The following is a 17601-nucleotide window of genomic DNA, read 5'->3' on the forward strand; positions in this document are numbered from 1 at the left end:
GGACTGGCCTGCATGTGTTGGTGCTCACATGTGTGTGGGGTTTAATACAGCCCCATTCACTCTAACTTTGGGATAAAATCCCAGCTCTGAATCTGAGTGAAGCCATGTCATTGATATTCCTGTAAATAGCAACTTGCTATCTCCCAGCTACATATATATGAGATGCTGCACAAGAGGTGGAATGGATACTGCACAAGAGGTGGAATGGATACTGCACAATCAGCTTTCCCAGGCGAGTTTTTAATTAACAGGGAAATATATCAGCATGAACATAACATATGGCACATTAATTGGTACTTACCAGGTATGTAGTCACACAGTCTCTCCATGGCTGCCTTTACTGTACTGTTGTGCCACTGTGCGAGCTGTTCGATGACAGATACCACAAGCACACATCCTTCAAGAAGACAAAAAATCAAAAAGAAGGAACCCACACAATCCACACAGAGAAGTACTAAAACTGGAAACCAAATGTTTGTGACTGCCTACAGAAGAGAAATCATACCACAGACATATATGCTGACCATGACAGAGCATCTGTGGCATCATTTTTTCACAGACTTTCCTGTGAAGCCCAGTGATGCTCAGACCACACAGGGCTGCTGAACCCATCTACACATTTGTCAAAACCAAAATGTCTTCACAGTTCATTCTGCTCTGACTTTGTGGTTGGAAAGAAACCACTTCCTATGACCCACGAATCTGGTTATTTCTTATATTTCTTATTACTAATCTGGGTGTGAACAGGGCTAGCAAAGTGTTTTATGACATGTGCAGCACTTTTCCCTCTGCTGATTTGCGGATTAAATAGATTCAATGTGATAACTATGAAACACTCATTTGAAATCCACATGATGACCATTCATTTCAAGTAAATTTTAAAAGTGATGTATATCAGCATTGTGCTTTCTCTGCGGTGGCTTCACCATTTTATGAGGAAAACAGCTTGGACAATGCCAAGTCTGCCCACCATAGTCAGACCAGGCAGCCAGAGTGATGGCCCCACCCAGACTCAAAGCCTATGCAAGAGAGGCAGGTATCCCAGCCAGACAGGAGACAAGGAGCCAGGGTGCCAGTTTCCAGCAGCCTGAATGAAGATTTCTCTTTGAAATTCCTGTAGCCAAATCCTGTTTCCTCTGCTGTGCAAGCAATCTCATGTCTGAGACTTGCTCTAGCAGGGTCTAGAAATGGAGGTGAGCTGCAACAATTTGATGTGGCTGCAGACTCACCTTTTCCAAAGCTCAAGAACATTGATGTTCAGGTTTTCAGACTGGCCCAACTCTTAAAAGTGACCTTCTAAATTGCTTCCAAGCACCCATACCTAAGTGCTATTAAACCAAAGTGCTGTTTTTCTACACAAATAACTGATGCTTCTATGGCAAGTAAAAGAGAAGGTAGGGCAATTGGAACTTGCTGTAAAACAAATATTTTTGACTCTTGTATTATTTCTTCTTTCGCAAATACAGTAATCCAGATGAAATTACAGTGAATTTGTCACCTCTTTTGCAGGGATAAAAGCCCACTTCTCCACAATTATTAAATAAAAGGTTCACTCAAGATCCTCTGCAGAATGATTTATAAAGCATCCTAAGAACAATTACGTCCAGTCAGCCTAAAAGAATTGAAGAATAAATGGAGACAAATACAACAAAAAAACACTAAAAGAAGACATTCGTTCTTTCCTGCCCCCCCCCAACTCATCAAATAGCCAAAGGCTAACTAGTCCCAGGAATTAACAGCTAATTAAAACACAATATCTGAAAAGAATGTTAAATAATAAAGATCCAAATTAAAAGTAAAGGGAAGGTCTGAGATGAAGGGTATAGCATGTTCAGGTCTTGGTCACAGAGAACAGGCCAGGGTCCTTTGGTCCAGGTTTAACCTTACTACAGCCTTATCATAGTTTCGGTTAGAAGGGACCATTCTAGACCAAGCCCCCTGCAGTGAGCAGGGCCATCTTCACCTAGATGAGGTTGTTCAGAGCCCCATTTAACTTGATCTCAAATGTTTCCAGGGATAGGACACCCAGCAATCCCACAGTTGTGGGGGTGGACGTTAAAGAATACAAGAGATTTCAGCTGTTTTAGTGCAAATCATGACCTGCACTGGCCTCAGGCACAGAAAACAGACCCTGGCTTCTTTGCCAGGGTAGCATGGTAATAGCCTTGCCTGGACAGACTCCAGCCTTTAGCACTGAGATGGCACTGCACATCTAAAAACACACCATAACACGTCTAAAATTCTAAAGGCTATATTATTAACACACATGAACAACCTACAGACAACAGGGACTACCTGTCCCCTGTCTTCTATGTCTATTTTATTCATGAAGATGGAGGCTCAGAAAAATTAAATTACCTAAGTGATAACTTAAACACACAGTCTTTCTGTGCTTTCCTTTCTACTCTTGCCAAGGTCAGATGTTCATCTATCAATCTTGCTGTCTACAAATCAGAAAGATAAAAAGGAGTCCAAGCAGAGAGACAGGGAGAAGTTACTCCTTTCATATTTTCTAAGGTCCACAGCTTTTGTTGTTTTACTGCTCATTCTTTTGCATCAAGAGCTTGAGGATTCTACAGAATAATAGATTTTTTTAGGTTGGAGAAAAATAGAAAAATAGATTTCTATTACTCCTTGTGGTCTGCTGCCATGAGCTGTGCCCTGGGGGATGCTTGCATATGTGTTGGTTCTGCTGACTTCACAGCCTTTCATTTAGGCTGATGTCATCAGGAACAGTTTTTGGGCTGGAGATTCTAAAATACTCAGAAAAAAGGTTGAACCCTGTGAGGAGGAATGAGCAATGTCCTAAGGGGACTTATTGCAGTGGAGGCAGCCTAATCTACCCAGGCTGCCTGGTGTTTTTTCATGCAAACATGCCTCCCCAGTAATTCAGATTTATCCTCTAGAAGAACTTATCTCTGGTGTTAGACTACAGGTAAAACATCAAGAGGTTAGTGTCTATAAATGAAAGTTAATTCATAGTAACTATCCTTGTTTTTGCTACCAACCTGCTCTCTTATTATCTTCCTCTGGACTGAGTGGCAGGAACAGAAATGCTGACCAGTTATCCTAGTTTTTAATGAGTCTTAATTCCACTGGCTAAAAATGGAAAATAATTATACAGCTAAAAAGACCAGGGGAAAATCATATGTCTTTGACTGTAAAATTCTCACTGCTTTAATTACTTATGACATGTGCAAGAATATAAACTTTTTAGTACTCTGGCATTAGTAGAAAAGCACATCCAGATCTGGCCAGCCATTATCAGTTATTGCTTGCTTTTAATTTACTAGAAATTTAGATGTGATTTATTTCTCATCATGAGCTTGACACATATAAGACAACGTAAATAGGCTTCATCATTAAATAAAGCTCAATTTTTAGATTATTTGCTTTAGAAACAATTTTCAGTAAGTTGATTCTGCTGTCTCACTTCAATACTAGATTTCAATACCTTGACAGGCTGAAGGATGTTTTTCTCTGAAAGAAATGCATTGGCATTATAATACCTACCAGGCATTAGAAACCAGACTCTGTTATTAATAAATGCCTCTTGCTTTTAGTGATGGCTTGTCCCATCTGCTATTAATTTCTGAAGAGATAAGACAAGACCATAACCATTTTGCTCATTGCAGTAAGGTGAAAACTCACACATCAGGAAGTTTTTATTTCCATATATTTGAAGGTAGTGTGTAACTAAAAAATGCCATTTCCAATAAGCTCAGGGGGAAAAAAATCATATCTCAATAATAAAATCAGAACTAGAGGAATTCTTTGCTTAGCTGTGAAGCCTCTAGCAGTTTGAGCAGACAATTTAATTTAATCCACTTTGGCTGCACAAGTTTGAAGGACTCTATAATTAGAATTATTTCTAGGCATGTCAAAAAGTATCTGGATAGTGAAAGCTGCCCTCTTTAAGTTTCAGATTTGTAGGTATATTTGTCTGAGTAAAACATGTTAAATGGGTTTTCTGGCACTTGGCACATCCTTGGTTGCCATCCTTTGCTCATGTTTTTGGATACTGGATTTCTTTCTCACCCCTCCAGCCATAAATTCAATGTTGCCCCAGAATACAAGATAAAAATGGCCTTCAACACAAATATCTCTCTGCAAAGCCTGTTGACCAGGCTGTGGCCACCCTGCAGCCACTCTGATTACTCCTGGTAGAGCAGGAACTGGAGCCTTGCTTGGTGACATGGCAAACCTTTGCCTCAAAAATCTGTCTAGTCCAGCAAGGCTCCGCATACATGAAGCCATTTATCACATTCCTGACTTTGTACAGAAGATGAAGGCTTTTCCAAAATAAAGTCTTAGCTTCTTCCATTTATAGACAATCCTAAGCTCCAAGGCATCTCTTAAAGCCTACAGATGAGGAGACCCAAGAACCTGTCTACAAAAGAGGATATTGCTCCTCCTTGTGCTGATGCTGTTGTTCTGGCATAAAAACACCTCTTTCCAAATTAGTTTAATCCAGTTCCAGTTCAACCTGGAACCAGACATTCCTCTTGAAAATTCATATGGGGAGCTAATAAGAAATTAGGTTTTCTCCTCCGAGATGGGGACATACATGTGAGTATTCCAGATGCAGGCAGACCATGGTTATCCAAAGTTACAATACAGGAATGTTTTCTTTTTCATATAAACATAGAATGGTTTGGATTGAAAGGGACCTTAAAGATCATCTAGTCTGAACCTCCCAGCCATGGGCAGGGACACCTTCCACTGCACCAGGTTGCTCAAAGCCCCATTCAACTTGGCCTTGAACATTGCCAGGGATGGGTATTCCACAACTTCTCTGGGCAACCTGTGCCAGCATCTCACTTATTATATATTCCTTCCCTAACAAGGCCCAATATCCATTGATGGAATTAGCTCCAATAAAAGAGGAGAGGACCATGGCTTAATGCCATGGGGAACATTTTTTAATAGTAGTGAGTAAAAAATTGCCCCCAGGATCCTTTAGTTTTAATATGTTCATCATTGCTATAAAGTTCTCTGCTTCCCTTGTTATCACTGGTTCTTTTTTGTTGTAATAATTTTAATATTCTTAATCACCCTTCTTTATTAGACTGCTTCCCTAAACTCCACCCTAATTCCTCCCCTCCTCCAAGTTTATAAATACCCCTGACATGCCCTAACACCTGCATTACTATTGGCTACCAAACTTTCCCTGAGAAAGTCAAAGTAAAAAAGACTGTTATTAAAATATGTAAAAAATCCAACAGAAACTGGCATTACACTTGACCAGCTAGCAGGGGAGGGAATCCATCTAGATAAACAAACCAAAGATTTGCAAAAGCCTGTGTTTCAGCATCAAGAGCCTCCTTTAAATACAGATCTTGCCATTCTAACTTTCTCAAAAAATCTTGCACTCAACCAAATTGTGCCTGCATCAGTGACCACTACCCACAGCTACAGCCACAAGCATTTCAGCAACATTCTAACCAATGCTACTATTACCAAAAGCAAAGACACGTTACAGCAAGCTGTGTTCAACAAAGTATGAAACCCAAAGCTCCCAGGCATTGTCAACAGAGAAGGAAAAAAAAATTGTTACTACTACCAAGCCTGCTCTAAACAACAAACAAATATAACTGTGCAAGTTTTCTGTGCTAACTAAATACCCCTCCTCCCCAATAAATATGTTTTCTGTTGTATTTAGATCATTTTAAGTAAGTTCTATATTGCTTAAAGATATGTTTGTTTAATTTTTTTACTACCTCAAACCAGAGTGCATTAAATTAAGAAGCTAAATTATTTTTAGATGTCAAATTTAGTTTGGTTTTCATTCAGTATTTTAATTTTAAAAGCAATATATTTTTGTTAATTATAGTTTAATTTAACAGTATAAATTTCAAGTTCTTCTAAGATAATCTTTACAATATCTTTTAAACTTTAGTCATTCTAAGTTTCTTCCATTGCTCTCAGTTATATTCAAAACCTATTAATTTTAACTAAAATTGATTTTAGGCTCAATGTACTAATCAACAATCTTTTACAGTCCCCAGTCATCATTTAAAAAGAGTAGCTTAATTTAATAGTATTTAAGTCTTACAACTTATTAAGTACTTTTTTATCATGTTTCTATTCAAAGATGTCAATCATTTATAACTAAAATTGAATTAAGTATCAATATCATTATTTAGCTTGCTAATATTGATTTATTTTTTATAAATTATTAATATCTCTCTTCCTTTTCATATATACATAAATGTAAACAAGTTTTTAAAACTATTCAAGAAAGTTCTATTCCCATAAACCATAAAATCCCTCTATTTTAATTAATTTAAAATGTAAATTTTCTAGAATACACTCTTTATGCCCTATCTATTGCTCTTTCTGCAAGGGGCCCAGCAGAATGACAATATTCATGGTTCTTATGATAAAAAGTGATCTCTAAAAAATTTACCACACCATAAATATCTCTCTCCCCCACAAAAAAAATTAAAAAATAAAAGAAAAAGGGGGGAATATGAAAGCATAATAAGACTAATTTGATGTTTGCTTTTTTACTGGTTTAAAAAGCATTTTACAAACAATGAGTTTTATGTTTTTATAAATTATTTGGTTTACGGTCACATTTGATGTGTTAAACTACAATTTTTGTTAGTAGCAAAGTAAGAGAAGTTTTAATGAAAATGAAAAAGCAAATTAAGAGAAAGTGTGTGTAAGCTGTTTAATGGTAAGACGAGGGGTGATAGTGTAAAATACTTAAAAGACTGGTAAGAGGAAGAGAAAAGAATGGGAAGAAAGAAAAAAGAAAAGTGAGACAGTAAGAGAGTAAGCAAAAAGGAAAAGGAGTGGTTTACTAAAATTTGAGACCAAAAAAATGAAAAGGCTTTAGTTAGGTGTTACATTAATCATTACATTAAACTTACTTTCTTAACTATACCTTTTACTCTTTACATATGTCAAAATTAATTTCTTGTGTGTATCCCTTTCATGTTTACCCATATAGCATCTTGTGTAAGTTTCAAAACAATCTAATCAAAGGTCTAAGTTTTCTATTACAGGGAAAAAGCAACAAAGACAAACGAGGCAACAACACAAGTCAAATTTGAACTAAGCCACACTTGCCAAATGTGCTGCATTTCTTGGTCTAAAAACTGACAAACTGTTCCTGAAATTCTAACAGAACAGATCGGAAAAAAATAAAGACAAGAAGAAAAACCAGAAAACTAATTGAAGGGACTTTTCAAAATTAGAGCCTTTCCACTGAGACTGTTTGTTGTCACAAGTTTAGCTAAAAACACTAGTTTTATAATTGCCATTATTGTGTTAATAGTATTCTATTGTTTTTTGTTATGTCTCTGGAAATCCCTTTATAAATTGTCATAATCCCTCTATAAATTATCCAATAAGTATTAGGTAATTTAAGCTTTTAAAAAAGCTTTTAAATAATAGTTTCTGTTTCTATCTTAAGAAGACAAAACAGGGAGAGATGTTGGAGTTAGCTCCAATAAAACTGCAGAGGATCATGGCTTAATGCCATAGGGAAAACCCTTTCAATAGCAGTGAGTAAAAAAATCAGCCCCAGAATCCTCCAGTTCTTTTACGTTCATCAGTGCCAGAAAGTTCTCTGCTTCCCTGGTTATCATTGGTTCCTTTTTGCTGCAATAATTTTAATATTCCCAATCGCCCTTCTTTATTGGACCCCCTCCCTAAACTGCACCCTCATTCTGCCCCTCCTCCAAGTTTATAAATACCCCTGACATGCCCTAACACCTGCTTTTGTCCATTTGCCCTTGTGCATGGAACTAGTCTCCCTGTACCATCTTTCCCAGTTCATTCAGTACAAACAGTTCAGCTTACTGTTTGTTATTTTCTAGTATTAATTTTTTTTAATACCTGAGCAATTGGATCAGATTTTCTTTCTGCATAAAATCACTGAGTTTTGTGTGGCCTCTGGACCTAATAGCCAGGCTAAGAAGGATCAGAGACTACAATCCATATTGCCTTTCTGCTCTGCTTCTCATTACTGAGCTGATACTTTTAAACAGCAGCCCTTTATAATCTCAAGATTTCATTCCAGCTCAATGAAATATTCAGCTCAAATGACGTAACCATATATGCAAAGTAAGGACGGTTATCTTCCCATATACAACTAGAGGATTTGTTGCTTTAAAAGGTAATTTGGAAATGGATCTGAGAGATAATGTCTTTTAACAGACTTTGCTTCCCAGCCCATTTACAGAATTAATGTGTTTTGCAGAGATACTGAGGTGATGGAACATAATTATTGGTATACATATTCAAATATGTTGGCATATACAAGACCCTTAATTTGCTAAGTCTTATGAAATATCTTAGAAATACTAAAAGGTACACTATTAACAAACCTGTCACTGAGCATTAAATTACACACAGTGTAGTGGCTAAAGACATTTAAAAAATATTCATATCAAAATAGCAGCATTTTGAATGTATTTGTAACAAATTCCAGCAAAAACCTGGAATATCAATTATTATTTCTGTTACTCATGCAAAAGCGATGGGCCACCTCAGGTCCCCTAACTTCAGAGCTCTAGTAATTCATTTTTGTTTCATTTTGATATACAACAATGACTCTGATACAGCTATGACAGTACAGAAAATTCACTTTTCATGTAGGGGAAGACAGTATGGATACCTGGCAGCCAAATGTATCCCTAGTGTTTCCTACATTACACTTTAAAGAACCCTATTTAACAAAATCTATAACCCTAGGCATTCTCAATAGAAATGTTTCCTGTTTTAATTAATATGAAAAAACCCTGCATATGTATGTGTGACAGTTACATATATTTTTTTCCAAATCAGGAAAGGGTATTGGAAATTTACTGAAGCCTGAATGCTAGCAGGGGGTGTTAATGTAAGTGGATAACTTTATCCTTGTTGCAAAGGCTTCACCATTTCAGGATTCTGAATGCAAGAAACTTTTTCTCAGATATACAGTTCCTAAAAGCAGTATAGTGATTGCCTTAAACATGAGCAGTAGTTCTCTGTAGGGTTAACACATGAACAAGAGTGAGAAGCACACATGTAGGAATCGGCATCCAAATAAGCAGTCAGTAAAATGATTATTATACTCAAGGCGAGCATCAGTAATGTCAAATGTGCAAGATTATCAATCTACAAATACACATAGATGTGGTTGTGTATTTACACACACATAGATATGGATGTGTTGGCATGCTGAACATATCTTTTCATTGTGTTCAATAGATGTATTTACATTTTACAGTCATAAGCTTTCAGTAAGACTTGGGGTGATTTTGGAAAAAGAAATTTTACCATCAGTTTCTGAAAAGTTGGTGGGTGATTGCTTTTGTATCTCTACTGCACTATTCCCATACCTGTGTTTGTTCTAGCTGAAGTATAATAATAGGGAAAAATGTTATGGTCAAATTTAGTATTCATTGCTTATCATCAGGTCAAACATTGTTGCTGATTAAACAGAGCAATGCTGGTGAAGTGAGCAGAGCTGCTATGTCTTGGAACGGACTTAGCTGTAATCAGAGTCGATTCCCACACCTTTAAAGCAAAATACATTGTGGTGCTACACTGATACTGGGCAAGGCTTTTCTACAAAGCTCACTGAGCTGTAAATTATATGTTCTGTCATGGTCCCCCCCCCCCCCCCAGACAATATGTGCAAAACCACTCTGTCTGAGCACAGTGGTTAAAAGCCTCCAACTCCATTTGGCATGTTCCATTGTGTGAAATTATCAGGAACTCTGAATGCCACTGGTCCTGCTGCCACTCCAAGGGGCATATTTCATCTCTGCACTCATGCTCAGCTAGACAAAGGCAAACTGTTGAGGACAATGACTATCACACAAATCAACACAGGTAGAGGTCAGCATTTTACTCTGCTGGTTGCTCAGAAACACCCATTCTTTAATGCAATCAGAGCTGAAAATACATTTTGAAAACATGCTTCTTCATATGCTAGGAACTGTGTGCTCCTGGCTGAATGGAGGTGGTGACCTGCAAAGGTTGCTGAGAATGGCATTATATCGAGCACAAAGAGGGGGAAATTTATTCTTCTGTCTGCTGAACCACAGGATCTCTGCTTGCTAACAGAAAAAATTGAGAGCACTGCTGTCTGGCCCTATTGACAACTCCCTGACTAAACGCCTCATTCTGAAAAGGGCAACCAAAGTTAATCACCAATAGAGCAGAGCAGTCTGCCGTTGGGGGGAAAACAAATAAATGCCGCTCTTTGCAAATGTTGTGGTCACAGCACAGAATTCCAGAAATGCTGGCTTGGAGTAATTCCTCTTACAAAACCTCTGCCCTAACAGATGATCTAAACCATCTAGGCCATTCCGAAGGGACAGGGCTGACACAGTTTGCAAAGATCTCTAATGAGGTCTTCTACAGATTTCTCAGGAACTTATTCCTCTGCTCACTAATCACTACCATAAGAAAAACCTCTTCCTAACCTGAATGTCCCTGCTAGTACCCATTTCTGTTACTTCTTGCTCTTATGAACCTTTAATGTTTTCACAGACAGATAAGTCTTTTCTCAAGTTTTTCTTCTCTAGACTAATTAATTTATTCACTCTTTGTTTTATAGCATATGCTTGTTCTTCTCTGAAACCTCCTGTCACTCTGCATCATTCTTGATGCACAGCCTCAAAAGGTTAGGCAAAAATTCTTCTGAGGCTTTGTCAAAGCTGAGAAAGGTAACAGGTTACTTCGCATGTCTTGCAAGCTGACTTCTGTTCACATGTCTCGGTGCATGATGCGTGTGCATGCTTCATGACAGCAAGCCCAGAAGATCTTCCTTAGGAATGCTACCCAGCCGGTTGTTCCTCATCTGCTATGTGTGTAATTGACTTTCTGCTGAAGTGAGTGCCTTCAACATTCCCATATTGAAATTACTTTTTCAGATGCAAGTACTCCAAGTTCTCAAGCTTGTTTTGAATTTAATTTTGCCCTCCATTTTACTTGCAAACTATTTCAGCTTTACACAAACTGATTTAATGTAATAGCACAAGTTTCATTATCCTGGCTAGTGAAAATATGAAATTATATTATGACAGTATATTCTAAAGAGAAATCCAAAAAAGGCCTGATTTTGTACATCCTTTTGCTTAAGGAGTGAGCCACTTGTAATTACTCTCTGAAGAAGATTACCCATCAGTTTTGTTCTGCCCTGTAGAAGTTTAATCACTGCCACACATCTCTCAAGCATAAGATTAGTGCTGAGGTAGTGCCAAAAGTTTACTTAAAGCCCAGCTATAATATCTGCTTCCTATTCTGTGTCTACATGGCATTATTCCATTGGCAAAGAAAATTAGATTGATTTTGGAAGGTGTTTTTAAAAAGCTTTAATAACTATTGCAGGATGTTTCTAGGATTTGATGTTTAATTGACTAATCTACCATTCCCCAGATTCCCTTTCTTACTATGTTGAAGGGAGGTGCACACAGAAGTTCCTGTCCATCTTTCAGTGTCTCCCCCACTTTCTGCATCCTCCAGGGCTGCTTCTGCCTTTCCTGAGGTTGCTTCAGGTACCTCTGGATGAAGTCACCTTTGCTAGAGAACAGAGCAATGTGCAAAACCTCTAAGGGCTCTGTTGTAATTAAGGGTGGAATTGAATAGAACCTTTAAATATCAGTAGAAAAATTAAAAAACATTAACATCAGTGTCAGCAGTTTACCAGTGTTACTGTACTATCTTTGGGTACCTTAACATGAACTTAAGTAAAACTTTGCTTGCCGTTTGAAATGGGCAGCATTTTCCTCATTTAACAGATGGGAAAGTAAAGACCTGAGTGTATGAAGGGGTCATTCATGACTAATTTTTGAGAGAAAAGCACACAGCATCTCTTTCTCAGGGTGCCACACTGAAACAGTCAGGCGGCACTCAGTAAAAGGATTTTTAGGTCTCATCCCAAATATATCCCTTAAGCCATGCTGCCCATCAGTAACAAACCCAGAAAGGAAAGCCAGACTTAGAATCCAGCTCCCAGACCAGTGCACAGAACAAAACAATGCTGCCTTTGCAGGAGGAAAACCACTTCACAGTCTTTTGCATGTAGGAAAACTTGCAAAAGCCTTTCTCATATCTTTCAAATCTCATATCTCTCACAAGGAAAAACCAGAAAAATATATCTCATGCAAAGCATGCAGAAGGACCTAAGCTGATTTCACAGAATGCAAAAATGGTGGCATTTTAGCAGGCTGGGGAGAGGAAATCTAAACCTCACTGGAGGCACATCCTCCTCTCCTCCAGCCCTGTTCCATCTTGGCACATAGGTGTCTACCCAAAATACAATCCCCAGGATCTGCTAAGGGCAGGGAAGCCCCTTAAATTACCCAAATGCTTTGTCAGTATGACCGGAATATACTGGGGCAGATGGTGGTGCCTACCCAGGGAGTGCTGCAAGCAAGGGGAGCAGAAGGAGGAAGCAACTAAGTTGTATCACATTTAACAGAGGTACCAGAGCTGCACTTCATTCTCCTGTCATATTATTTCCACATACTTCTTCAAGAAGTGTGATACTCTCTGTGGAAAGGTTTAATGGGAAAATATTTTCTTGGTTTTGTTATTGAAAGAGCATTCACTTTCTGACTGGCTTTGGCTTCTAACATAGCAATCTCAATAAAGCAGGTGGTGCACAGGAGTGATCGATCAGCAGCCACCTCATTTCCCTCAGAAAAAGGAGGCAGATAACTTTAAAAGATCAGAGACCTGACCACACATTTAAACTTGCATTAAAAAAAACCATTTCTTCAAGGAAGTATCCTATGCATTTAGCAACAGGGGTTTCTTACACTAAAAATTAGATAAGATTTAAGGAAGAAATTCTTCCTGGTGACAGTGAGAAGGCACTGGAACAGGCTGTCCAGAGAAGCTGTGGATGCCCTATCCCTGCCACTATTCAAGGCCAGGTTGGATAGGATTCTGCGCAAGCTGATGGAGCAGAAGCTTCCCTGCCCCATGTCACAGGGGGATAGAACTACAGGACCTTTAAGGTGCTCTCCAACCCTGTTCTATCATTCTCTCTGATTCTATGAAATGATCTTGGCCTTAATCTATAAGGCAAAGAAGACACAGAAGAAGTACTCATGTCTCTTTCTCATTACCTTCCCAGATTGCAAAACTAAGCCAACTAAATATCTGGGGTCGAGTTGTTGGAAAGAAATCACAAGCCAATCTTGCCTTACTATCTGCTCCTAAGAGGGTTAGTCACTGAATCAGATGCAAGAGCTGACATTACCCCTGCTCCAAGCCATAGCAAGTGCAACCATCAATTCCTCTGTGCTTTCCGTTTCTGCTTGAGAAAAGAAAGGGACGCAGTATTTTTAAAGTTAGTTGAATGAGCAGCTAATCAGTGAAAGACCAGAGGCAGCCATCTGGACTAGCAGCCACTAGCCCTCCTTGCCAGCCCTGGCTCATGCCCTTTTAGCACTATCCACGCTTCATTTTTGTCTTGTGGTTTACAGAGGTAGGCACAGTCTCTTTGGGTCCTGAGTCAAGCTCACAAGGATGTTTTTAGCTGAAGGGACACTTCAGAAAGAGAAACTGGTGTGGGAGGCAGTGCTTTTTTTGTCTCCTCCCTGAACAAAGAGATGCTCAGTCCCAGCAATGGGGCTAACATAGCTCTCCTCCCTTTAGGAGGGGAAAAAAAAGTACAAGTTCTCTTGCACAAGGCAACTTCAATGCAACATGTGGAATTTAGAACTTTCTGGGTCGACAGGATGGAAAAGGCTCACAATCTGACATCTAAAAACCACCAGTGTAAAAATCCCACAGATGAGCATAACCACTTGTCTTTCCTGTGCCATCAAAACTGTAACTGCCTTAAGATCTCACCACTAAGCAACACCACTTCCTCCTAGCTCTGGCAGCTGATCAGTTACCACATGCATGGCTCCCAGCCCAAACAAGGACAGCCCCTCACAGTCATTTCTGCTTTTCACCCCTTGCTCTTATGTTCTGGCTGGTGGCTGAACCCCTCACCACCCTGACTCTGCTTTCCTTTTGATACACACTGCCCCACAAAAACTGTCAGGGGTACTGTGGGTGGCTCAGAAGTGAAACAAAACCCCACTTTCATCAAGTTTAAGATTATTATTTCCAACTGTATTCCTCAAGCCACAGTGGAAAGAATATTTTCTTCTGAAGGATGGAGAGCTGTGACAGGTTTATATGGTTCCAGCACAAAGGTGCCTTGGGAAGCTGAAAGAATCATAGAAATTTTTAGGCTGATAAAGGCCTGTAAGATCAACAAATCCCACTGATGACAAAATAAAGCTTTTGATTGTAATGCATATCCATATCCATACATATCCATTTGCACACATAAAAAATATAAGCTACCACATCTCCCTAGGTACACGTCATGCCAAGGGCATTTCTAATGCAGAGATATCCACAGTTTACATTGACTCTAGTGTTATCAGTCTTGCTCTGGGAATCACTTAGCCAGCTGAGACTATAATATACCCACCCCCAGGTATAGGTACTGTGGGGAGTATCACAGTCCCTGAAGTCATGTGAGAAGGGGGTTGCCAACTTGCCCCAGTTCAGCACAGGTCATGCAGACATGTGTGCACACAAAAAGTAAAGAAAACATGAGGAAGCAGCCTTTGTAACCCAGCTATTCAGACACAACCATCCAGACCACAAAGATTTCTGGCCCAAGTATGGACCAACCACTCTTAAGAATATTTTTTCAGTTTTTCATTTTGAAATCAATGAGGAGACCCTGGGCAAGTCTGAAGGGAATTGTGCCTTCCTGGCAGTGAAGCAAAATGCACTGTGAACCCTAAGAAACACTAGGACATCATAACATCCTATTTCCAGATCCCAGATCTACAGACATTAAAGCCAACTTTTCAGATGCCATTTCCCACAGAGCAAAAGCATGAGCTTTGAGAAGCAGCCAGTTAAAAACAAAAGCATAAAATAATTCCAGATCTCATTATGGCCTTGAAAAATCTTCAGTTACTGTTTCAGACTACAAGTATTTTGCAGTACAGCTGTGCAAATAGATAAAGGAGCGATTTATGATGTGAATAGCAACTCTCAGCTCACCAGTGAAGTAAGGAATTAACTAATCCAGCAGGCCAACAAAACCTAGATACATACCAACACAGGTGTGTCCTTTGTATAGCCCAAAGGGGAGCGAAGGGGGTCGTGGGTCCTTTCCACAAGGTGGAGGGGAGGAAGAGGCAGTCTTCAACAGAAGAAAGAGCCAGAGGATGAAAAGTAGATTAAGAAATGTTTTCCTAGCCTCCTTCATCCTAAGGAAGAAAAAAAAGGAAGAAATCAGGCAGAAATGATGCAAGTGGACCTCTATTCCCTTGACTCTCAGGGAATATCTTGCATCAGTGCAGCTTGAGGAGAAAGGAGATTGGCATGCCTGTGCAGCTGTAAGTAACACAGGGACAGATTCCAAGTGGAGACATCTGCCTTCTCACAGGGTGCATGGAGGATCCCACATGCACATTACAGGTGCTCTCCCGAACCCTCAGCCCCTCTCAGGCCCTGCCACCCATTAAACTCAGCAGAACCCACGGACCTGGGCAGACCATGACCAGGCGGGGAGGATGCCCCTGTGGCCCTGGCCCCAGGCTGCTCTCCACACCCCCACGCGACCCCACTGCCCCATGTGCAGCTCTTCCCAACCTGCTGGCCTAGGAGGACCAAGAGGGCTGGATGAACAGCTCTGGCTCAGCACTCCTGTGTCTCCTGCAGTAGCAGCAGATGACTAACAACCTTCAACCACAGCAGTTGCCAGAGCCACTCAGCATTAATAACAAAAGACACTCCCCTGAATGACTAGTGTTGCAAAAAGGGAAAAAAAAAACAAAAAACAACTCTACAAACCCTTCCCCCTGTGCCGTCACTTCTCTGCCCTCCTCCACAAAGAACAAAGAAAATATCTTTCTGACTGCTTCTGTAAAAATTTCTAACCAGGGTTTCCATTTGGGAGGACTGAGTGTGAAAAATGAAAGACTCTGCTCAAGATGGAGCTGGGAAGGATGGGGCTGCTGTGCTGGGATTTTGCCTGGGTTTTGCCAGGGTTTTAGTTCTGCTGTGACTGAGGCATAGGGATGGGAGAAAACTGTCAGTGTGAGGGTAACAGTGGGAGCTGAACCCCTGCTCCCATCAGCTTTGAGCACATTTACTTGCAGCCCCCAGCTGCCTGAGAGCCTTGAGAAATCCTGCACTGTTCCTACTTTGGCAGTCACAACAACTAAAAGTTTCCTTGACTCTATGCTTTTTAGTCCCTCAGACAACACATAAACCAGTCATTCCCCAGCCTGAAGCAAATTCAGAGTAAAACATGTTTAACTGAAATGACTTCAGGAGTGAAACAAGTCCAAACAGCTACATCCCAGACACTCTGGATGCAAGGATGGCTTTAAGGACGTGATTTAGGACTAAGGCATTGGAGGGCCAATGCTATGTCCCACCTCTGCCTCTGCATTTTTGTATAGACCTGGGCAAGTCTCTTTCCCTCACAGTGGGCGATGGTTACTCATCTTTCCATTCCTTGTCTGTCTCTTTCAGAAGTGGGCAGGCCAATGACATGGGTTGCTAAAGGACAATGAAGAGACTGTCCCATAAAGTACCCCTACATGCTTCCCAGGAATAATTAAAAGAGACTTATGGTCTCTTACAGTGTTGTAAAAAGAAAAATTAGAAGACATATTAAAATCAGCAATTGCCAGCCAATTCCTGCAGACCAACACAATCACACGTGGATCAGATCCGCTTCAGTGTTTGATGTGTTTTTTTGCAAACCACTTCCTTCCTTGAGAGCCTCCCCTATGACTTTTTAAAGACAGTATCAGAAAGTTTGCCTCAGCTTTGATAAGGAGGATTTGCCTTGTGCTAATCATGATATAATCCAGCAGCTCTGGAAAAAATAAATACATAAAATCTTCAATGTGAATACAAATCGCTCATTATTTCCATTCTTTAAGCCAAACCATTTCCTTTCAAATGTATGCTTTCCTTTGAAAAATATAAAAAAGAATTAAACCCAAAATGAAGGTAGTAGCTGTTGCCTGAGTTTTGCAGAACTGTTTCTGCTTATCACTCTCTCTATAGCTAGCAATGCTGGTTTTCTTTTTTTTTTAATAGCAGAGAAAGAAAAATCATACTGCAAAGTACTTTATCCATATGCCGATCCTACTGAAATTCTGCAGGATGTTTTTCTTAATGCTGTAAAAACTTGCTATAAAAAGACACTGTTACAGCAACTTCAGCTCCATTAAACCCTTTTTAACACACATATAACTTGGTTCCCAATGACACTTTGAAGTCCTTTAAAACTCTGCATATTGGTTCATGAACACTTGCTGTAAAAGCAGAGTGCTAATAATAGGCAAGAGAAACCTTCCTAGCAGAGAGATCTTTGGAATGGTTTCTGCTTTATATCTATTGCAAAGCACAAAGCAAAACAATGGCACTTACAAAGTTCAGAGACAGATCCCAAGCTGCTCCCAGGCATGTAAACCTGCAAAGCATGTAGCTGAAGCCTGAAAGCAGCTGTGATATTTTCTTTCATTTTAGCCTATGGAAAGAGCAGTGAGATAGCTCTGTGTGTAACACAGAGCTAGTTTGCACTGTACCTTACACATTAGTCAAGCT

The 17601-nt window shown here is 39.7% G+C and overlaps 1 protein-coding gene across 1 annotated transcript in view; it reads right to left on the reverse strand.

Annotated features, from left to right (window-relative positions):
* Positions 1–15752, reverse strand: part of AOAH (acyloxyacyl hydrolase) — a 74457-nt gene extending 58705 nt beyond the window's left edge. The window contains 3 exon segments of the mRNA XM_062497296.1: positions 302–397; positions 15088–15242; positions 15628–15752. Of these exon segments, the coding sequence (XP_062353280.1) occupies positions 302–397; positions 15088–15242; positions 15628–15752 (376 nt within the window).
* Between the last annotated feature and the right edge of the window lie 1849 nt (positions 15753–17601).

Source organism: Cinclus cinclus, chromosome 1 (assembly GCF_963662255.1).
Source record: "Cinclus cinclus chromosome 1, bCinCin1.1, whole genome shotgun sequence".
Lineage (NCBI taxonomy): Eukaryota > Metazoa > Chordata > Aves > Passeriformes > Cinclidae > Cinclus > Cinclus cinclus.